At 44.8% G+C, this 23,391-nt stretch overlaps 1 protein-coding gene across 1 annotated transcript in view; it reads right to left on the bottom strand.

The window, feature by feature from the left end:
- LOC114485979 (forkhead-associated domain-containing protein 1-like) overlaps positions 1–23,391 on the bottom strand; it is a 72,773-nt gene that overhangs the window by 39,035 nt on the left and 10,347 nt on the right. The window contains exon 2 of the mRNA XM_028488057.1: positions 13,675–13,881. Coding sequence (XP_028343858.1) covers positions 13,675–13,881 — 207 coding nt within the window. The remainder of the gene's footprint in view (positions 1–13,674; positions 13,882–23,391) is intronic.

Here is a 23,391-nt window from a genome sequence, read left to right as displayed (position 1 = left end):
TGAGGGAGTGGAGCCCAGACATGGAGGGAGGGAAGCTGTTTATTTATTTTTCAAATTGTGGTAAATAACCTGCAACATAAAATTTATCATCTTAGCCATTTTAAAGTATATAGTTCAGTGGTGTTAAGTATAGTCACATTACTGTGAGACGATCTCCAGAACTTTTTCGTCTTGCAAAACATAAACTCTATTTACCATTAGACAACAACTCCCCACTCCCTCCGCCACCAGCCCGTGGTGACCAACATTCTGTCTCTATGAATTTGACTACTCTAAGTACCAAGTACCTCAAATAAGTGAAATCACATGGTACTTGTCTTTTTGTGACTGGCATATTTCACTTAGCATAATGTCCTCAAGGTTCATCCATGAGAATTTCCTTCATTTTTAAGGCTAAATAATAGTCCATCATACAGTTTAGAGTGTATTTTGTTTATCCATTAAGCGTCATGGGCACTTGGGTGGTTTCTACCTCTTGGCTATTGTAATTATGCTGCTGTGAACATGGTGAGGAAAATAAGGAAGCTGGTTTTGAGCCCTGGCTGGGGTGCTACCCTGAAGTGCTCCATCCCTGAGGCAGCCTAGAGCTGGTTCCTGTTGCTTGCAGCGCACAGAGCCCGAACGATAGGGCCCCTAGGGCAAAGGAGCCAAAGATGTGTAAATGCAGCAGAGACTCCAAGCTCTTCGGGTTTAAAAATTAAAAAATAAAGTTTTGGTTTTTTTTTTTTTTCTCTGAAGCGTGTTGGTTGAGGGTAGCTTTAGTTGGATGGTTAAAGTTGGTTTTCTCTAGTTTGCCGGCCTGCTCTATCACAGGGAAGGTCAAGGTTTTCTCAGAAATTGCTGCTGGTAACTACAACGAAAGAGGCAGAGAGAAAAGCAAACATAAGAAAAAGACTCACATTAAAAGCCAGCTCTGGGCTGTACAGGAAGCATGGGGTCAAGGTCAGTTATCAACAAGTCTGTTTTTATTATTTATTTATTTTAGATTTAATTTTATTTATTTTTGGCTGTGTTGGGTTTTCGTTGCTAGGTGCAAGCTTTCTTTAGTTGCGGAGAGCGAGGGCTACTCTTTGTTGTGGTGCACGGGCTTCTCCTTGCGGTGGCTTCTCTTGTTCCGGAGTGTGGGCTCTAGGCGCATGGGCTGCAGTAGCTGGGGCACACGGGCTCGGCAGTTGTGGCACGTGGGCTCTAGAGCGCAGGCTCAGTAGTTGTGGCGCACGGGCTTAGTTGCTCCGCGACATGTGGGATCTTCCCGGACCAGGGCTCGAACCTGTGTCCCCTGCATTGGCAGGTGGATTCTTATCCACTGTGTCACCGGGGAAGTCCCCAAGTCTGTTTTTAGAAACTTTAGTTTAAAAATACATGCTAATGCCTTTTCTCTTTCTTTGTGTCTGTTCTCTGACCATATGGTATGTTGCCATGGTTGGGTTTTTTGTTCTGTATTTGAGGTATCATATGTTATACTCCTGATTTCTTTTCCATACTACCTTTAAAATAGCAGGTTGTCAACCACCTGGATTAACCATGACCACATTCACGGCTGAATTTATATTAGCTTTAATAAACACGGGTCAATGATTTACTCAAGAAATCACTCTCCATTTTTTTTTCAAATTATCTACTTGTTCTTTGTGTTATTTCTCCAATATCTGCTTCTAACCCTGTAAAGAGTGTAGGTTGAATGGGAGACCCTAAAAAAAATTCAAGGTAGTTTGCACATCGAGTGCCTACAGTCCATATGAATTCTGCCAGGAAGCCCTGGAGCATGCAGAGAAGGTGGAAACTTAGACCTTGCCCTTGGAGAGCTTGTTATGTGCTCTGCCATTTGTAAGTAATTGTGGACAATACAACGGCTATGAGCCACTGTGTAGAGAAGCCACAGATGTGCCACAGACGTGCTGGGCACTTAACGCATGTGGCCTCATCTGATCTCCAGAATAATCTTGGAGGAGGCATTTTACCCCTCATTGCGTGGATTAAGAAACTGAAGCTCAGAGAGGTTAAATGACTTGCCCAAGGTCTCACAGCCAGGAAGCGGTGACACTATTTGACTCCAATACCTGTGCTCTTAGTACTTCTAGGTTACTCAAAGTCATGATTTATTACCTGCTTTCCATACTCACAAACGGATCTTAGATGATTGGTTAGTGAACGATAGGATATTTTCCGAGTTAAAAAAAGGAAATGAGCATTAGATGGTGTGAAAAACCACAAGACATCGCATGGGCTACTTAGAAACGGGATTTTCTAGGAACACTGACCACTGTCTTATGGAAGTGTTATTCATCTAGTACATGCCACGCCCTGGAAGCAGCTCAGAGGACCCCAGCCTCCATCCGGGAAGACCTGTGGTATGTTCACTGCTGTACCAGAGGAGTGCTGGGGCCAGCTGGTACCCGCCCACGAGAACCGATTGTTAAATGTCCAGGAATTTTGCCAACTGGTCGATGAACACAGCCTTTAATAAGAATTAACTTACATAAATTTACAATTAAATTTTATCAGAAACAAAGGTGATACAAACTTAAAACTCACCCTTTCCTAATTATTTTACTCTATTTTATTATTACCTGTGCTCTTGAGGTTATTTCACTCTACTATATGTGTCTGTTGGAAATGCTACATAGTGATGTGTTACCACACCTCTCTTTCCAGCTCTGTATTCAGGGATGTGTCATTGGGAGCTTGAAATTGACCGTGGAGGGAGTATTACACCATAGAAATCAGGAAATGCTATAAATCAGGGCTTGATTTTAAAAAACTTTTATAAATAGGTTCAATAATGGTGGTTCATGTAGAGCTTGATTTTTTTTTTTCTTTGTTTTGTTGATTGCCTAGACTTAAGACGGTAATGGAGAAAATGTTAACAATGCAGATTATACAAAAGCATGTTGTGTCTTAGCCATTATGTTATGAATAGAACAAAAAATTGAGGAAACGTTCTTCCAGTGTTTGAAAATTATTATCTGATGCAGCAAGAAAGTCACTCATGTCACTGACGAACATGTGAAGTTCTAACGTCTTTCTTTTTTCACTTGTATTATTCATAAATCCAAAATATCCAAAAATATCCACCAGTGCTCAGGTTGGGAACTCTCTCATTCGTCAACTGCAATGAGAAATTGGCTATGGATACAAGAGTTCAGCTAAAGTCAATGAAAGCATTCTGTGAGACTCAGCTGGCTATATAGAATTTACAAGAAAGAGTACTGTATTTCTTGTTATATGGAAAGACTGTGCTACACATTCTTTATATCTGTAAACCTTATGCTATGCATGCATGTACTTTACTTTTTCCAGAGAGCTGGTCATTAAATATTTACCAGCCAGTCGCTGGCTGTGCTTGGCACCCAGCAGAGTGCCTGCTACTCATGGTAGGTGTTCGCTGACTGAGCTGAAGAGTTGGCAAACGGAGTGTAAATAAAAAGGACTTTGATTCTGGGGCTGGGATGGGGAAAATACATGCTAAGCCTGGCGCATCTTGTAACAGCAGAGAGTAAGGAAGTGCCCAAAACGAAAAGGTGGGGAGATGCTCAAGGACACAGCAACCAACCTGAAAGAGCTCCCAGTGGCCAAGGCTGGAAGAATTTGAGCGATGAAATAGTTAATGAGTACCGGATTATAACTCAAAGTGTAAAATAAGTATACATGAGTCCATACTGACATAGATACATTAGTGAGTAAATACATAAAGGAGGGAGGAGAGACCGTCTTCCTTACAGAAGAATTTAACATACATAGATGTGGAGCTTAATTCCCACGGTCTGGAAGGGCCTGGGGGGTAGGGGTGATGGTGGAGAGCAGGCACACTGACCACAGCATGGAGGAGCCATGGACCTGCAAAGACAGGATGGAGACTATAAAACATGGCCAGTAGATCTCAGAAGCCAGAGAGGGGGCTACTTGGTGTCTGGACAAATGGCCTTTATCTCAACAGCTCCCGGGGTGTCACCGTAACTCAGAGAGGGGTAATAATTCTAAGTCCCCAAGAAAAGGGTAAATTATGTACGGGGTTTCAGTGTGAGAAATTAGGATTATACATTTAGAACACAGAACCGCCAAGTTATACATTATTTTTAGGTTTTGGAACTTAAAAGAATTAAGTCCCTTTGAGCTGTTCAGAAAAGTCATTCGTCTGGGGTTTTTCCCAGCTATGTTAAAGGAGATCTGGCCCATCTAATTTTCCCATTTTCTTGTAAATCTTCAATCTTACGGTTTTTCCTTTCCTTTCAAGTTCTAATCAGCTTCCTGGTCAGTCCATAAAATGGGAAATAGAATCTAATGAGAAAACAGCTGGATTTTTGCAAATAGCTTTTGCTACCCCTAGACTTGGCCTACTTCAATTCGGTCTTGCCAGATTGAGAGACGGAATAAATGAATGAATGAATGATCAGCAACTAGGTTAAGAGAAGGAGCAATGTGGTTCTGGTTTGGTAACAAAAGATGTGGTCTGCCAGAGGAAGCAGGAAGCGGCCCGGTTCCTGGCCGGGTCTGGGTTCTGTCTCAGCAGGATGCTAAGGGTTCAGCCCGCGCTCCCGTCTCCACCTCCCCCGATGTCATCTGCATCGTCTGTAGACATCTGGTGACAACACAGCCTCAGGGGTCCTTTTGTGTGAGTTTTTGCTGCGGATGCCGAGCCTGAGGCCGTCTGCTGCCCCGTGCCCTCCACTTCGCTGGTCTCGGGAAACCGCCTTTGATGTAAAACACCCAGCCTCAGGATTTCTCATCACATCAGTAGGTCCCCATGGGACCTGTAAGAGCACAGGGTAGAGGAAATCCTACAAGGTCAGGTAGGAGATGACAAAGCTTGACCAGAAAGAGGTTTTGTTCTGAAGGGCACCACGCTCTCTGGTCATTCACTCAGTTGCCGGCTTCTCAACCCTGGGTACAGTAAAGCCACATCCTCCTCAAGAACGGGCCCTATTCAGAGGTTCCAGGAACGTGGAAACGCCACCCTTCTTCGGGATGGACGACTGAGGCCCCGACTCTGAGCTTCTGATCACACCTGCTCACCAGAGGAGAGAAATGAGCTACTCTGCTTCCTTGGAGACGGGCCTGGGACTTTTCCAATGGAAAAGTGCATTATTCGCCATTTTCCTCCCCCAAATCCCTAGTGGCAAATCCCATCAGGAAGGTTCCACTTAGGCAATAGAAATGCTTCCTAATGTCACGGACATCTTCTTCGTTTTTGCCTACCCCGCATCCATTTGTTCCATCTTCCGGATGGGCACCTTAATTTTTTGCGGGGGAGACACCCTTTCCCTGACAATCCTGAGTCCATGAAACTCTGACCCTTCCACTCCAGGGGTGAGACCATAACCCAGGCCTGGCCAATCAGAGCATTCCTTGCCCCTGGCCTCAGTGATTGGTTCAGGGGAAGCCACATGACCCAAGCCACTGCCAATGAAGATGCTGGCTCTTTCCCCGGAACTGCTAGTTTGTAGGGTGCTGGGGCCGCTGGTGGCCACTTTCCTACAGGTGAGGCAAGAGTCTGTCTGAGATTGTGAAGCTAACGGGGAAGAAAGAGACAGATTCCTGACCATGATTTGGGCGCCTGGATCCAGCTGGGCCTAAGCTGCAGCTTTTGGCCTTTTCAATTACATGAGCTTTTTTTTTTTTTTTTTTTTGCCTAGGCTAGTTTTAATTGGTTTTCTGACACTTGCAAAGAATAAAATTTCCTGGACGGTATGCTTATTGAGACTTTAGCATAAGCATCACTATGTACTCAGAATGAGAGTTGTTTTTTTTGTTTGTTTGTTTGTTTGTTTTTGTGGTACGCGGGCCTCCCTCTGCCGTGGCCTCTCCCGTTGCGGAGCACAGGCTCCGGACGCGCAGGCTCAGCGGCCATGGCTCACGGGCCCAGCCGCTCCGCGGCATGTGGCATCCTCCCAGACCGGGGCGCGAACCCGGTTCCCCTGCATCGGCAGGCGGACGCGCAACCACTGCGCCACCAGGGAAGCCCGAGAGTTGTTTTAAAGGTTATGACATGCTCAAATAAAACCCACCAGACTGTATTCATGCACCAAATTTACCTTTAAACTTATAAAAGGAAAGCAGCATCTCCAGAGAAGAATGATTTAAGACCAAGGAACCAATCATAAGACAAGTAGTAAAACGCTGCTTAGAGGAACTTTGACAGATAAATAGTTCTCTAGCTACAGCAGGCTTCAGACTACAAATCCCAAATCTCTACTTCAAAAGTTACCCGGGGAAGACATTCCATAGTTTTATTTATTTATTTTTCTGGCCTCGCCGTGCGCTTGTGGGATCTTAGTTACCTGGCCAGGAACTGAACCCAGGCCCTCAGCAGTGAGAGCACTGAGTCCTAACCACTGGACCACCAGGGAATTCCCAACATTCCACAGTTTTAAAAGAAAACTTTCCAGTTGAAGAAACAGGTAAAATTTATAATATGCATCTGTTGTATATATAATATGTTAATGTCTAGTATATTTATCAGATACATGTCAATGTAATTATATTATTACTATATATGCAAGTGCATATATATGTGTATGCATATTTAGAACCACATATTTCCAGCTCTCTCTCTTTTTTTTTTTTTTTTTTTTTTTTTTGCGGTACGCGGGCCTCTCACTGTCGTGGCCTCTCCCGTTGCGGAGCACAGGCTCCGGACGCGCAGGCTCAGCGGCCGTGGCTCACGGGCCCAGCGGCTCCGCGGCATGTGGGATCTTCCCGGACCGGGGCACGAACCCGCGTCCCCTGCATCCGCAGGCGGACTCTCAACCACTGCGCCACCAGGGAAGCCCTCCAGCTCTTTTTTAAAGAGGTATTGAAAAGACTGTTCAAAATTTATTATTCCAGCTTGTCTGTTTTTCCTTATTCCTCAGTAAACTTAAGCAATTAACCAGCTCATTTCCCGGCACACAGTAAGGCTCAATCTGTGTGAGTTCTTTCTCCCCAACTCCCCCCTCTATTTTAAGTTCTTCTTTCGGAAACCAAGTAAGATGAAAGAGGCAGTACAGCATAGTGTTACAAGCAGAGGCCGGTAAACGTTTTCTGTAGAGCCAGACAGTAAATATTTCCAGCCCTGCGTGCCATGTGATCTGCCCAGCTAACTCTGCCGTTGTAGCAGACAACATAGGCAATACTGAAATGAATGGGATGGCTGTGTTCCCATGAAACTTTACAAAAACAGGCGACGGCCTGCATTTGGCCCTGGGCCACAGCTTGCCAACCTCTGGTCAAGGACTTGGGACTTGGCATCACACAGAACCTGGTCCAGCTCCCTGCTCTTCTCCTTCTCTGTGACCCTGATGAGTGGGTTATTTTTGCGCCTTGTCTGTAAAAAACAGGGATAATAACAGCCATTTCTTAGTCTGTGAGAAGTGGGTGAGATAGTGCACATGCATCGCTTGGAACACTTCCTGGTCCATAATAAATGAGCATAAAACATTAGCCATCAGGTATTATCATCATCATCAAAAGAGAAGAAGAAAGGGGGCAACTGAATTTGTCCAGGAACGGCAGCAATATCCCTGGTAAAAAGTTAGTGGATGGGCTTCCCTGGTGGTGCAGTGGTTAAGAATCCGCCTGCCAATGCAGGGGACAGGGATTCGAGCCCTGGTCCAGGAAGATCCCACATGCTGCAGAGCAACTAAGCCCATGGGCCACAACTACTGAGCCTGTACCCTAGAGCCCGCGGGCCACAACCAATGAGCCCGTGTGCCACAACTACTGAAGCCCGCGCGCCTAGAGCTCGTGCTCCACCACAAGTGGAACCACCGCAATGAGAAGCCTGCGCACTGCAACGAAGAGTAGCCCCCGCTCGCCGCAACTAGAGAAAGCCCGCGCGCATCAACGAAGACCCAACGCGGCCAAAAATGAATAAATAAACTAATTAAAAAAAAAAAAGTTAGTGGGGCCAGGGACTTCCCTGGACATCCAGTGGTTAAGACTCCACGCTTCCAATGCAGGGGGTGCAGGTTTGATCCCCGGTTGAGGAACTAAGATCCTGCGTTGGTTCAGCCAAAAAAAAAGTTAGTGGAGCCAAACAAGCAAGGAAGCCAGGTAACTGAAAACGCATTTTCTTCTATTATCAGTGGCTTTCATTTTTACCCACATAATGAATCATCATCCCCTGTCAGCGTGTGAAATTGCAGGTTGGACTGGGAATTGCAAGACCTTCCTTAACCGCTGGGCAGTGAAGGATCTGCCTGGGCTCTCACGGCCCCACGATGCTTCGTGCTGTTAGGAAAAGCCTCCAAGGGACTCAGGAGAGCTGGCTTTTAATCCTGGCTCTGGATCTACATGACTGATGCCTAACCTTGGGGAAGTCGCTGAAACTCTCTGGGCCTCAGTTTATGCCATGATAGGGGTGGTCCCAGGGACCTCTATAAGAAAAACTGAAGGGGGAAAGGGGCCCTGGGATTAATGAGTAGCTCCTGGGCAGAAATTGGAAATTGAAGCTCAGAAAGGTAGAGTCAGTTGCAGCTGGCATTTCAACTTGGGTCCATCAAACTCCAAAGCCCTTGCTTTCTCGATTGTGTTCTGTAGAGCTTCCCCATTAAAGCAGCAAGGAATATTGGCCGACAGAGGGCGCTCTTCTCGCAAGACAGGACGTCATGACATTGCAGGGACAGAAGACAGTATCCAGGAGCCACATGGGAGAGTCTGGCTGGACTGGGAACAGGGCAGAGCGGGCTACAGGGAAGGCCAGACGCAGGCAATCATGGGGATGGGGGCTGCTTCCAAGGAGCTGTCAACCCCGTCATGGAACAACTCGGCACGTCATTTGTGGTGCCTGGCTTCCTTTTTCATTCTGGCCATTTCCATCAGTTTTGCCATATTTCAGAACAGAGAAAGACATGATTTATACATATGGGTGACGTGGGTTTCCTTACTCAGCTGCCTTGTAAGAACGGCGCCCCTGTGACTAGCACAGCTTGTTTCTACACCTCCTTTCCCAAGAGCTCAGAAAGCACGAATAAAGGCAACAACAAACAAAACCCACAATACGGCAGGCACACCTGACTTTATGACTTCAATTTCCCACGCCCGCTGCCAAGACTCTATGGTATTAATCAGCAGTTGCTTCAGGGCATTGCGAACGGCCCTGCGGGTTATGTCCTGCACAGCTCCAGTGGGCGCCATCCACATGGACTACGTTGTGAATGGTGACCCTGGAGTTGTGCAATATGGCAGCCCTAGGTAATACTTTGATGAGAGAGCTATGATTTACAAAGTATGGTCCTGGGCACATCCTGGCTGCCAATGTACTTTGTCAAACAAGAGTTTTTCTTTATATTTTTCCATCTTATATGTTATTCTATGGGTAATTTATCTGCAAATGTATTTATCTGCTAGTGGGGGCAGGTCTTGGGAGGTTTCCCCGTCCAAAAGGACACTTACAAAGGAGGCATCTTGGCTGCTCCATGCTGGTTTGCTTGACTCTAAAGCTGAGGGTTATCATGTGCTTATTAGGTGCCAGACGCTGGACTAAGCAACTTACGTACTTTGCCCACTTAATACCACGGTCACTCAAGGTGGTAGGAACTATTATTACAGGAGTGGGGACCGAGGCTCTGAGAGGTAGATGATTGGTGCACGTCCAGTATAAAAGCCAGTACAAGAGCAGGGCTGGGACTGCGCTGGAGTCAGCCTGACCTCAGGGCACGTGCTCTAACCACTGTGACATCTGCGAACACATCTGGATTCCTAACCGCCCCCCACCTCACCCCCCTCCCCCTATAAAATGCTGTCACACCCTCCTCTATTGGTTATGGTCACCACAAAACCTGAAATAAATGTTTTCATTTGGGAACTCTTTGTCAGGAGAAGAACAGTTCTGATCATACTTAACCTGTATGACATCAGGGCAGTCCTCCGTGGAAGCTCCACCCAAGGAGGAAACACAGCGCCCTCACCAGGGACCCCAAAATCAATTGGAAACGAGAACATGCCGGAAGCAAGACGGCCACGAATTTCTTAGAAACACTGGGCTTCAAAATATTTGACGAGAGATGCTCTTCAATACCTCTCCCTTTTTCCCCTCTTTCTTTCTCTTCTTTTAAACAGCCAGCAGGTTGGGGTCATCAGGAAGTGGAATTTGTAGGAACGTGTCAGTCAGTCCACAGGCCGCCCTCACGCGGGCCCTGCAAAGGACCCCTCCATGAATAAGAGCGTCATGGATGGAAGCTTCTCAAGCTGGGGACGCGCCGGCAGAGAGCACTTTTGAGAAGATGGGGTTGGGGAGAGTCCTGCAAAGTGCCCTGGGCACAGGCCAGGGGAACACTTGTGCAGCTGCCTGCAGTCACCCGAGGAAGGAAGCAAGGTGCAAGCGCGTGTAGAAATAAGAACTGAAAAAATCCGTGTGTATTCGAGTGACCGTGAGAGTATGCTTTCCTCTGTGTGAAAACCAGTCAAGGCTACTGCTCCAGCTAGCATCAGACTAAATGGTTTTCTCCCCTCCTTTTTCCGCAAGTGGGGATAGTGTTTAATTTGCACTGACTAGCTGTGTGGCCCTGGGGAAATTACTTAACCTCTCTGAGTTTCGGATTCCTTGTCTGTAACATGGGGATCACGGGAGAACCCATCTCATAGGTTGCCGTGAGCATGAAATAAGGGAAAGCAGGTGAATTGCTTAGCACAGTGCTGTTCATGTCAGTGATTCCCCTGCTGCTCTCCTGGTCTCTCTTCTTACAAAGCATCTTCTTCCGTCTTATCCACTCAAGGTTAGAGGTCGTCATCACCGTTTCCCACAATTATATAAGAAGCACCTTGTAAAATAAAGTCCCCATTCCATATTTGTACACCCATGTTCATAACAAACTTACTCAAAATGGCCAAAAGGTGGAAGCAACCCAAGTGGCCATGGATGGATGAACAGATAAACGAAATGTGGTGAATCCATACAATGAAATATTATTCAGCTGGAATGAACCATGAGGACATCGTACTAAGTGAAATAAGATGGTCCCAAAAGGACAGACAATGTAAGATTCCATTTATATGAGGTACCTAGAATAGTCAAATTCTCAGACACAGAAAGCATGGTGGGAGGGGAGGAAGGAAGCAGGGGGTTTTATTTGGTGGGCATAGAGTTTCAGTCTGGGAAGATGAACAAAGTTCTGGAGATGGATGGGGGTGATGGCTGCACAACAGTGCGAATATATTTAATGCCACTGTGAACTGTACACTTAAACATGGTTAAGATGGTAAATTTTATGTGTATTTCACCACAATTTTGAAAAGTTAAAAACAAACCCCCAAATGAAGTACCTCCAAGGTTTCTCCGAGGTTTGGGGTGATAGAAATGGATGAAAGTGTTCTGAAAGCAGGCTGTGGTGATGGCTGCACAACTCCATAAATGTATGAAAATTGATTGAATTGGACACTTAAAATGGGTGAAGTTTCTGTTATGTAAACTGCACTTCAGTGAAGCTGTTAAGAGCAAGCAAACAAACACAGGCTGTGAATCCGGAGGAGACTTTGGAGGATGAAGGATCTGTTCACTGTCTTGATTGTGGCTATGGTTTCACAGGTGTACACATGTGTCAAAGCCCATCCGCTTACAGACTTTCAACATGTGCCGTTTATTGCATGTCAATTATATCTCAATAAAGCTGTGTTTTAAAAAGGCAGAACAGTATTCCATACGTAAATGAACTCCTTAAAATTTATTAAACAATGCCCCCTTTTGATGGAAATTTAGGTTTCAAATTTTATGCCCCTATAAGTAATATTTCAATAAACATCTTTGTATGAAAAAAAAAGAAAAAAATGCAGATATTGTTTCCTGCTCCCCCTCTTCTTCCCCCCACGGGCAAGCCACAAAGTCAGAATTTCCCAGGGAGGGGGCCTGGGAACCTGTAATTTTACTGAACATTCCTGAAAAATTCTTGTAATCAGACATGTTGGGGCACATTGGATCAAACTTCACGAACTTGGATTTTCAGGCTTGGGAGTTTGAAATCCCCTTTTCTTTGATCCCTAAAAAATTCTGTAAGGGTTCCATACAAATGATTCTAAATTTGGGTTTCCCTCCTATTGGGGGTGCATCAGAAATCATCAGGGAGCTTGTGAGAATGCACATTCCCAGGCCCCGCTCCCAGGGAGGATGTGTGTGGTTGCCAGATTTCGCATAAATAAATAAATGCATAAATAAATATATAATAAACTATAGGGTGTCAGTTAAATCTGAATTTCAGATAAACGCCAAATAATTTTTTTAGCATATGTGGTTCCTTGCAATATTGGGGCCACACCTGTACATAAAAATTATTTGTTGCTTATCTGAAATTCAGATTTAACTGGGTGTCCTGTATTTCATCTGGGAACCCTAAGTATGAGTCCTCAGGCCTGGGGTGAAGCCCAGATCTGCACTGTTGGTCTGCTCCCCACGTGGCTCTGACGAGGGGGATCCTTAGGACCCATGTTGAGAATCCCTGATCAGGTCAACACCTTCTGGGTCAGGAGCCCTCCTCAGGGCGGCCAGTGGACCCCAGTGCATCCCACAAGTGAGCACACTTTAATGTTGGTCCAAAAGGAGGAAGAGGGGGCTGAGAAGCAGCAGGAGAAAACTGCCCCAGATTTTCCAAGCCAAACGTGATGGACGCGGCGCCACGGGCCCTGCAGCCTGAGGGATGCTGCCAATCTTCTCTGAGTGAGTATTTAGGGCTGCCTAGGGGACCCACACCCCAGGATTCTGTCTAGATTCTCTAAACTTCATTTATTTATACCCAGCCTCGTCCCAGAAAGGATTTTAAGCCTCGGAGGTCTCAGTCCATGCAGCGTTCTTGGTGCTGGGGAGTGAGGTTAACACACCGTCTCTCCGGGACACACATGACAGGTATTAATTGTGTGCTCACCACGAATGGGCACTATTCTGGGAGTTTTACAATTATAACCATCTCGTTTAGCCCTCGAGATAAGCCTGCAAGGTCATTGCTGTCGTTGGCCCCATTTTGCAGATGAGGAAACCGAGGTTCCGAGGGGTCCAATGGCTTGTGCAAGAGCACACCGAGTAGGCCAGCGGCAGAGCTGGGGTTCTGACCCAGGACTGTGTTGCTAACCAGCCCCCATCCGTCCTCCCTACTGAACCAGATACTTCTTGTGACTGAGCTTTGCTGGGCGAGTTTTGGGTTCCGTTCCGCTTAACCTGGGGCCATACTTTAGGTCCTGATCCCGGGAACATTTCTGATCCGGTGTGATAACAGCTGGCAGGCCTTGAGCGTCTACTCCCGCCAGAGACTTTGACGTTATATACACATAGATACTCTCTCAACGCCCTGCACCGCTGAGAAGACCCAGACCCAGGCATGCAAAGAACCCTGGCCGAGGTCGCAAAGCTAGGAAGTTGCAGGGCACTGATCTGCCTAAAAAGGAAGCATCCATCTCTGCATCTTCAAAAGCACACACCTGCTTTCCACCTCCCCTCGCCAAGCTTCTCTTTTCGGGAAAATGCTCTCGCTCCGGGCTGGTCGCTAGGCAACTCTTGCATGTAATTCCACGAAATGCCCAGAAGAGGGCGCGAGGACCCGCTCTCCCCCGGCACCCATGCGATGGGTCTGAACTTCGCAGAATCGCGGAAGCAGAGTGACGCGCTCCAGACGAACTCCACCTGTGGCCGTATCTGAGCCCTAGGCTGCACGGAAGGTGACACAACACGGCACTTCTGCACCCCACCCCCGCCCCGCAGGGGCCTGGACTCACCGAGGCTGGGTTTTCGAAGACCAGTTCGTAGGTCAGCCCTCCGGACCCAAACCTCAGGATGTCTCCGGGTAAGAGCTTCACAGCCACGTTCTGAATGTGGCACTCGTTGACGAACGTGCCGTTGCGGGAATTGAAGTCCTGGAGAACAAAGCTGCTCTCGGCCTCATTATATTCAATGAGCGCGTGATGGTTGTCGATGTCTGCAGACTGAAATGGAGAAGGGGGACAGTCAGAGCCAGGAAAACAGGAATAACAAGGGGGGGCCCTAATGTTTACTAGTGCCACTGACACTGGGTGCCCCAATGTGCTAACCACTTCATCTGGCTGGATGGTCACTGCAATCCTCATTTTAAGAGGAGGATGCTGAGGGTCAGAGAGGTTAAGTGACTTGCCTAAGGCCACACAGCCAGTGAGTGGAGGGTCATCAGACCCTGAAAGCAGACCCAGAATAGATGCCCAGTTTTGGGGTAGGGAGTCAGGCGACACAGAGGCAAGAGGGAACTCAGGGGGAATTGGCCAGGAATTGGCCACTTTATAGTTCTCTGATCCCATGCAAGTATCCTTTTGGTTGTCGCGAGTGGCAAGACAGCAGAAATGGCCCAACACAAACCAGAAAGGTCAGTTGGCAAGTGACAACTGTCCATTTACTGCAAGTGTTAAAGTTAAGGGGAGGTTTTGTAATAATCGTTGTTTTCATTTGTTTGTTCTATTCATTTTAAAAATAACATGTTTTTTGTAATAATGCAGAAAATGAGAACTAGAGAAAAACACAAAGAAGACATTAAAATCACTTAGACTCCCGTCCCCCAGAGGCAGGCATTGTGAACACGATGGTTCACATCCTTCCAGGCTTTTTTCTATGCTTACAATCTTTTTAAAAAATTTAAACACAGGGGCTTGCCTGGTGGCGCAGTGGTTGCGCGTCCGCCTGCCAATGCACGGGAACTGGGTTCGCGCCCCGGTCTGGGAGGCATCCCACATGCCGCGGAGCGGCTGGGCCCGTGAGCCATGGCCGCTGGCCTGCGCGTCCGGAGCCTGTGCTCCGCAACGGGACAGGCCGCGACAGAGGGAGGCCCGCATACCACAAAAAAAAAAAAAATAAATAAATAAAAATAAAATAAAAAAAATAAAAAAAAATTTAAACACAATTGAGCTCACACCACAAAACATAGTTTTATAACTACCTTTTAAAAGCCTTGGTGTACAATGAAGGTTTTTCCCATGTGATTAATTATTACTGCTGCTTCTTAAAAGCAAATCAGAATTTATCTAACCAAAGATGATCTATTTTTCAATAGGGGCCCTGGTGTGACCACATTTCCCCCAAAAGAGAGAGATCCCAGACAGTGAATTGTCAGTGGGGTCAGAAACCTCCTGTGTAACCACTTTAATAAGAAGAATGAGCAAAACTCGGCACCAAGGAGGAAATATCACATTCCCCCTGGCCCCGGCGCCCTGGACTATGGGCTGCAGGGCACGTGTGACGTCTTCTGTCTTTTCAGGACACTGCCTATGAGCCATCCACTCCAGCCTGAGACTTTGCAATTATTTTCTAGTTACTCTTCTCAGAGTGCCTCATCCAACTTTCAAAGAGAATACTTGGACTTAGAAATCTATACTAATGTCCCACAATATAATTATAACCAATAGCTTATATAATAATATAATAGGGCTTCCCTGGTGGCGCAGTGGTTGGGAGTCCGCCTGCCGATGCAGGGGACACGGGTTCGTGCCCCGGTCCGGGAGGATCCCACATGCCGCGGAGCGGCTGGGCCCGTGAGCCGTGGCCGCTGAGCCTGCGCGTCCGGAGCCTGTGCTCCGCGACGGGAGAGGCCACAACAGTGAGAGGCCGGCGTACCACACACACACACACACACACATACACACACACAAATATATATATATATAATAGCTTATATTATATGAATAGATAATAATATAACGGCATATATTAGTAGAATATATTAATTACACATTATGTGTGATTACACAAATGCCAGGAAATTTGCTAAGTGCTTTATTGCATTATCCCATTTCATCTTCACAATAATTCAAAGGGATACTTCCTCATTTAAAAAAAATTTCAAGTTTTTATTGAAGTAGAGTTGATTTACAATGTTGTGTTTCAGGTGTACAGCAAAGTGATTCAGTTATACATATATATAATATCTATTCTTTTTCAGATTCTTTTCCATTACAGGTTATTACAAGATATGGAATATAGTTCCCTGTGCTGTACAGTAGGTCCGATAGTTACTCATGTTTTAGATGGGGAAACTGAGGCATAGAAGGGTTAAATGTGCCCACAGTCAGCCAGTTTGGCTCGCTTGGCTTGTTCCCAGGCTGGCCTGATTCAAATGACTGTGCCCTTACCCACTTTGCAAATTCCTACCAAACACTTTGGCACTTAAAATACTGAAACACAAGAAGAAAGCAGGAGTAGCTCTATTAATTTCAGGCAGAGCCAACTTCAGAGGAAGGAAAGTTATCAGGGCTAAAGAGAGGCGATACATAGTGATAAAGGGGTCGATTCTCCAAGTAGACATAACAGTCCTTCATTGTACGTGCCCAGCAGTAGAGCATCGAAGTATGGGAGGCAAAAACTGATAGAACTGCAAGGAGAAGCAGATGAATCCATCATGGTAGCTGGAGACCTCAACAGCCCCCTGTCAGTAATGGGCAGATCCACCAGGCAGAAAATTAGTAAGAATGAAGTTGAACTGAACAGCACTATCACCATCCGGATCTAACTGGCAACCACACAACTTCATCCCACAGCAACAAAACACACATCCTTCTCCAGCTCACATGGAACATTCACCAAGCAGACCACGTTCCAGGCCACGAAATATACCTCAACAAATTTAAAAGAATAGAAATTATGCAAAGTATGTTTTCAGACCACAGTGGAATTAGGCTAGAAACCAATACCAGAAGGACAGCTGGAAAATCCCCAAATATTTGGAGATTAAACAACACACTTCTAAATAACAGATGGGTCAAGGAGGAAGTCTCATGGGAAATAAAAATTTATCTTGAGCTAAATGAAAATGAAAATACAACCTATGAAAATTTGCAAGATGCAGTGAAAGCAGTGCTTGGAGGGAAATTTATGGCATTGAAGGCATACATTTGAAAAGAAGATCTAAGCTTCCACCTTATGAAACTAGAGAAAGAAGAGCAATATAAGCCTACCACAAGCAGAAGAAAAGAAGCAATGAATGAAATAAAAAGCAGGAAAATAGAGAAAAGTCAGCAAAATAAAGAGCTGTTTTCTATTTTTTTTTGGTGAAGATCAATAAAATTGACAAACCTCTAGCAGGATAACCAAGAAAAAAAGAGAGAAGATACAAATTACTAAAATCAGAAATGAAAGCGATGGCATCACTACTGATCTCATGGACACTGAAGGGATAATAAAGGAATATTATGAATAATTCTATGCCCACAGACTTTATAACTTAATGAAGTGGACCATTTCCTAGAAAGACACAATCTACTGAAACTCACACAAGGAGAAATAAATACTCTGAATAGACTCATATCTAGTAAAGAATTTGAATCAATAATGAATAACCTTCCAAAATGGAAAGCACCAGGCCTGGATGGGTTCACTGGTAAATTCTATCAAACATTAAGGAAAGAATGATAGAAAGAATCTCTTCCAGAAAATAGAAGAAGAGAGAACACTTCCCAGCTCATTCTGTGAGGCGAAACTTATTCTAATAGCAAAACCAGATAAAGATATTACAAAACAGGAAAATTGCAGACCAATACCTCTCATGAACATAGATGCAAAATCTTCAACAAAATATTCGCAAATTGAATCCAGTAATGTATAAAAAGAGTTATACACCACAGTCAGGTGGGATTTATTCCAGGTGTGCAAGGCTGGTTCAACATTTGGAAATCAATTAATGTAATCCATCACATCAACAGCGTAGAGAAGAGAAATCGCATTATCATATCAGTAGATGCAAAAAGAGCCTTTGCAAAATTTAACACCCATCCATGATAAACTAACAAACCAACAAACCACCACAACAACTCTTTGCAAATTAGGGATGGAGGGGAACTTCCTCAACCTGATAAAGTACATCTATAAAAACCCTAAAGCTAACATCATATTTAATGGTGAGAAACTAGAAACTTTCCAATTAAGATCAGGAATAAGGCGAAGATGTCCCCTTTCACCACTCATTTTCTACGTTCTACTGTATGTCCTAGCTAATGCAACAAGGCAAGAAAAGAGAATAAAAGATATATAGATTGGGAAGGAAAAAGAATCTTCTTTGGTGAGGTGTCTGTTCAGCTCTTTTGCCCATTTTTAAGTTGGGTTGTTTGGTTTCTTATTGTTGACTTTTAAGACTCATTTATTTTGTTTATTTATTTATTTTGAAGTGTAGTTGATTTACAATGTTGTATTAATTTCTGCTGTACAGCAAAGTGATTCAGTTATACATATATATACATTCTTTTTAAAATATTCTTTTCCATTATGGTTTATCACAGGATATTGAATATAGTTCCCTGTGCTATACAGTAGGACCTTGTTGTTTATCCATTCTATAGGTAACAGCTTACATCTGCTAACCTCAGCCTCCCACTCCATCTCTCCCCCATCCCCCTCCCCCTTGGCAACCACAGTCTGTTCTCTATATCCATGAAGACTCATTTATTTTGGATACATGCTTACAGCACCTTTATTCATAATTGCCAAAAACTGGAAGCAACCAAGATGTCCTTTAAAAGGTAAATGGATAAACAAATTGTGGTACATCCATACAATGAAATATTAGTGATAAAAATAAATGAGTTATCAAATAACAAAAAGACATGGAGGAATCTTAAATGCATATTGCTTAGTGAAAGAACCTAGTCTGAAAAGGTTACATACTGTACGATTCCAACGGTATGAAATTCTGGAAAAAGTAAAACTATAAGGAGAGTAAAAGATCAGTGCTTGCCAGGGGCACAGGGGCTCTGGGGCTCAGGATGAATAGGAGGAGCACAGGGGATTTTAGGGCAGTGAAAATATTTTTTATGATACTGTAATGGTGGATACTTGTCACTATACATTTGTCAAAATGAAAGAACGTACAACGCAAAGAGTGAACCCTAATGTAAACTATGGACTTAGTTAATAATTGCATATCAATATTGGTTCATCAGTTGTAACAAATGTACCACACTAATGCATGATGCTAATAATAGGGGAAACTGTGCGTATTGGAGGGGTGGATATATGGGAACTCTCTGTATTCTCTGCTCAATTTCCTGTAAACCTAAAACTGTTCAAAAAATAAAGTATTAAAAAAAATTAAAACACATTAGTTCTTTGGAAAATGTCACCCACATCATCTTCATCACCATTCCCATTGATCTTTGTGTCCTTTGAACCTTTGATAACCCATGAATGAGAGAAATTCTGTGTGTTACATTTTGTTTTTCTCTTCCCAGGCTTCACTACTTTCAGTTCCTCAGAAACTGTCAAGCCATTATTAAGAAATCAATGCAAGCAGGAAGTTTTAAATGACTCCACAAAATTGGGTGAGCCTCTACCACATGTTAGGCCAGGAGAGAGCTTCCTGGTTCTGCCCTATAATATCACTCGCTCCCTTTACTTGGAAAATTGCTAAATGCTACTACTGGACAGACGCCCTGCGGCTAATACAGACTGACTGTATAAGCTCCATCCTACTGAGCTGTCCAACTATGAGATGAACTGTTATTTATTTATTATTATTATTATTATCCTTATCATCATCTAACATATTTTGAGGGCTTCCTGTGAACTGGGCCCTGCTGAAGGATTTTGTGTGCATTTTTTTCATTTAATCTGCATGACAGCCCTAAACAGGGGTTCTATTATTATCTCCATCTTAGAGATGAAGAATCTGAGACTCAAAAGGTGAAGTGAGAGGACAGCATTACCTTGATACCAAACCCAGACAAAGACACTACAAGAAAACTACAGACAAATATCTCTTATGAACACTCATACCACAATCCTCAACAAAATATGAGGAAACTGAATTCAACAGCACATTAAAAGGATCATACACTATGACCAAGTGGGATTTATTCTTGGAATGCAGACTTGATGGTTCAACATATGAAAATCAATCCATGTAATACATCACATTAACAGAAAGAAGGAAAACAATGATCATCTCGATTGATGTACAAAAAGCATTTGACAAAATGCAACACTCTTTCATGATAAAAGCACTCAACAAACAGGGAATAGAAGGAAATTACCTCAACATAATAAAGGTCAAATATGGAAAGCCCACAGGTAGCATCATACTCAAAGGTGAAACACTGAAAGCTTTTCCTCTAAGATCAAGAATAAGATAAGGATACCTGCTTTTGCCACTTCTATTCAACAAAGTACTGGAAGTCCTAGCCAGAGCAATTAGGCAAGAAAAAGAAATAAAGGCATGCAAATTGGAAAGGAAAAGGCATGCAAATTGGAAAGGAAGAAGTAAAATTATCTCTGTTCACAGACAACATGAACTTACATGTACAAATTCCTAAAGAGTCCATGAAAAACCACAACCCTCTTAGAACTAATAAACAAAATTCAGTAGCAAAATCGTAGGATACAAAATCAACACACAAACATCAGTTGTGTTTCTATATGCTCACAATGAACAATCTGAAAAGGAAGTTAAGGGGGCTTCCCTGGTGGCGCAGTGGTTGAGAGTCCGCCTGCTGATGCGGGGGACACGGGTTCGAGCCCTGGTCTGGGAAGATCCCACATGCCGCAGAGCAACTAAGCCCGCAACTGAGCCACAACTACTGAGCCTGCGCTCTGCAACGGGAGAGGCTGCGACAGTGAGAGGCCCACGCACCGCAATGAAGAGTGGCCCCTGCTCGCCGCAACTGGAGAAAGCCCTCGCACAGAAACGAAGACCCAACACAACCAAAAATAAATAAATAAATAAATTTTTTTTAAAAAAGTAAAAATAGATAAATTCAACTATATCAAAATTTAAAACTTCTGTGAATCAAAGGACACAATAAACAGGGTGAAAGGCCATCTAGAGAATGGGAGAAAATAGTTGCAAATCACAAATCTGAAAAAGGGTTAATATGAAGAATATATAGAGAATTATAACTCAACAATAACAACAAAACCCCCAAATAACCTGATCACATATGGGCAAAGAACTGGGATAGACATTTCTCCAAAGAAGATATACAAATGTCCAACAAGCATATAAAAAGATGCTCAACATTACTAGTCATTAGGGAAATGCAAATCAAAACCACAGTGAGATACCACCTCATACCCATTAGGATGGCTACTATCAAAAACAAACAAACAGCAACAGAAAATAACAAGTGTTGGCAAGGATGTAGAGTAGGGGAACACTTATGCACTGCTGAGAATGTAAAATGGGGCAGCTGATATGAAAAACAGCATAGCGGCTTTTCAAAAAATTTAGAATAAAATTATCATATGATCCAGCAAGTCCACTTCCAGGTATATACCCCAAAGAATTGAAAGCAGGAACTTAAAGAGATATTTGTACACTCACGTTTATAGTAGCATTATTCACAATTGCCAAAAGCTGGAAGCCATCCAAGTGCCCACTGACTGACGATTGGATAAGCAAAATGTGGTCCATCCATACAGTGGAATATTATTCAGTGTAGGAGGAAGGAAATTCTGACACATACTACAACATGGATGACCCGTGAGGACATTATGTGAAATAAGTGTCACAAAAAGGCAAATTTTGTATGATTCCACTTATGTGAGGTACATAGAGTAGTCAAGCTCATAGAAACAAAATAGAATGGGGGTTGCCAGGGGCTGGGGAAGGGGGAAACGGGGAGTTGTTTAATGGGTCAGCTTCAGTTTTGCAAGATGAAAAATTCTGAGACTGGTTGCACAACAATGTGAAAAACTTACAACTACTGATCTATACGCTTAAAAGTGGTTACGACGGCAAAATTTATATGTATTTTACCACGATTTAAAAAAATGGCTAAGATGAAGTGACTCACTCAACATCAAGATGCTGGCACAGGGCGATGTCAGGGTGTGAACCCAAGTCTATTCCAAAACCTGTACCTTTGATTTGTACCCTGTGATTTTCAGAGTAGAGAGTGATTTAATAATGAGAGAGGAGACAGGCAGAACCGAATATAGAAAACAAGTGCATTTTTTAAAGACCTGCATTTTAAATATCTTTAAAAAGTATATAGTGAGTCCATAAAATATTGAGACGTTTAAACATCTATTAACCATGACCATCTGCTCTGATGACTCCTGTGCTTTGAGGAAGCCTCCTCGGGAAGCTGACTTAGTTATGGCGTTGCCTTGAGGTTCGCTGACGTTGTCGCTGAGGTTCAACGTGTACCTGGAACCGTCCTTTGGAGCTAGGTTTCAACCTTGCATCACCTGGAACTGGGAAGCCCCGTCTCAGACCACAACCTCCCGATCCCGGACTTCCTTATCCTCTCTCTCGTCCTCTCCTTGAGTCACATAGCCTTTGCTCCCCGTCCCCTCCCTGAGGGTAGTGCCCTACACTCAGCCAGCCTGGGCCCTGCTCAAGCTCACCAGCTCCTTCAAGTCCATCGCGGCCCCCAAACCCTCCTGCCACCCTCACACTTCCATCCTGAGGCTGGCCCAGGGCCCTTTGGGCCCCGCAGCCAGCAGATCCCTGCTCTTGGGCTTTTCATTCTACTTTGACAACAGCCTCCTAGGTCTTCGCTTCCTGCACCTGCCGGGCATGCCCCACCTGCCCCTCCCGACCCTCCTCCATCCCTCTCCACTGCACCCTCTGCCCAGCAGGCCCACCTGTGCAGCTACACCCATGGGCTGATGGGCTCCTTGCCTCTGGTTTCCGGTTGGGTTTGGCCAATGGGAGGTTAGAGATCAGAGCAGGGAGGAGAGAGGTTGGGGTACTTGCTCCCCTGGCTTCCTTTCTGTGGGGCCACACAGCTTCCCTCAGAGGACTCTACCCAGCCCCCGGGGTCTCCGGGTCCCAGGAAATGCCCCTGCCCCTCACCCCTCAGCTCTGGGGGTGGGAACAGTCCTCACTCATCCTAGCTCTGGGCCCTGCACTATCCTTTGTGGTTTCTCTGAGCCCTGCCCACTCCCTATGGAGTCCCTTCATGAAACTCCCCTCCATCACTCCACACCCCTGTGAATGTGCCTTCAGCTCCCTGCCAGGGCCTGGACCTCCCAGGCATGGAGAGGCTCTTAGATGGGAACTTCAAGGGTTCTCTTAGCTGCCAAGGGCCTCTGGGTGGTCCTGCCTTCATCCCACCCTGGTCTGGTCCCTCTCCTCAACGATCTCCTCTTTTGCATCCTCATCTTGACAGTGTAACTTCCGTCTAACCTGTGAACGTGCTTACCATCCCCTCGGCCTAGAAACGCCTCCCCTTCCCCCTTCCTTTCCTTTATTGTCAAATGGCTTCAAGAGCGTTCCTTTCCCACTGGGTCCTCAACCCACTGCCATTGCCCTCGGGGGCCTCCTTGGGCTCTCGGCCTCCCTGTGACATGTGACACAGTTGTCAGAGAGAGGCACGTGGCCTGATGGTTCAGGGGTTGGGGAAGCAGGACAATGTGGTGGTTATTAGACTGGGCTCGAGTCCAGCTCTCCTACTTCCTAGCAGGGTGACCTTGGGCAAGTGATACCTCAGTTTCCTCATCTGTAAGGTAACAAAAGGACAGTCTTTTTTTTTTTTTTTTTTTTT

Source organism: Physeter macrocephalus, chromosome 3, assembly GCF_002837175.3.
Source record: "Physeter macrocephalus isolate SW-GA chromosome 3, ASM283717v5, whole genome shotgun sequence".
NCBI classification, from domain to species: domain Eukaryota; kingdom Metazoa; phylum Chordata; class Mammalia; order Artiodactyla; family Physeteridae; genus Physeter; species Physeter macrocephalus.
Note: the sequence above shows the minus strand (reverse complement) of the source record. Positions and strands in the feature narration are given on the sequence as shown.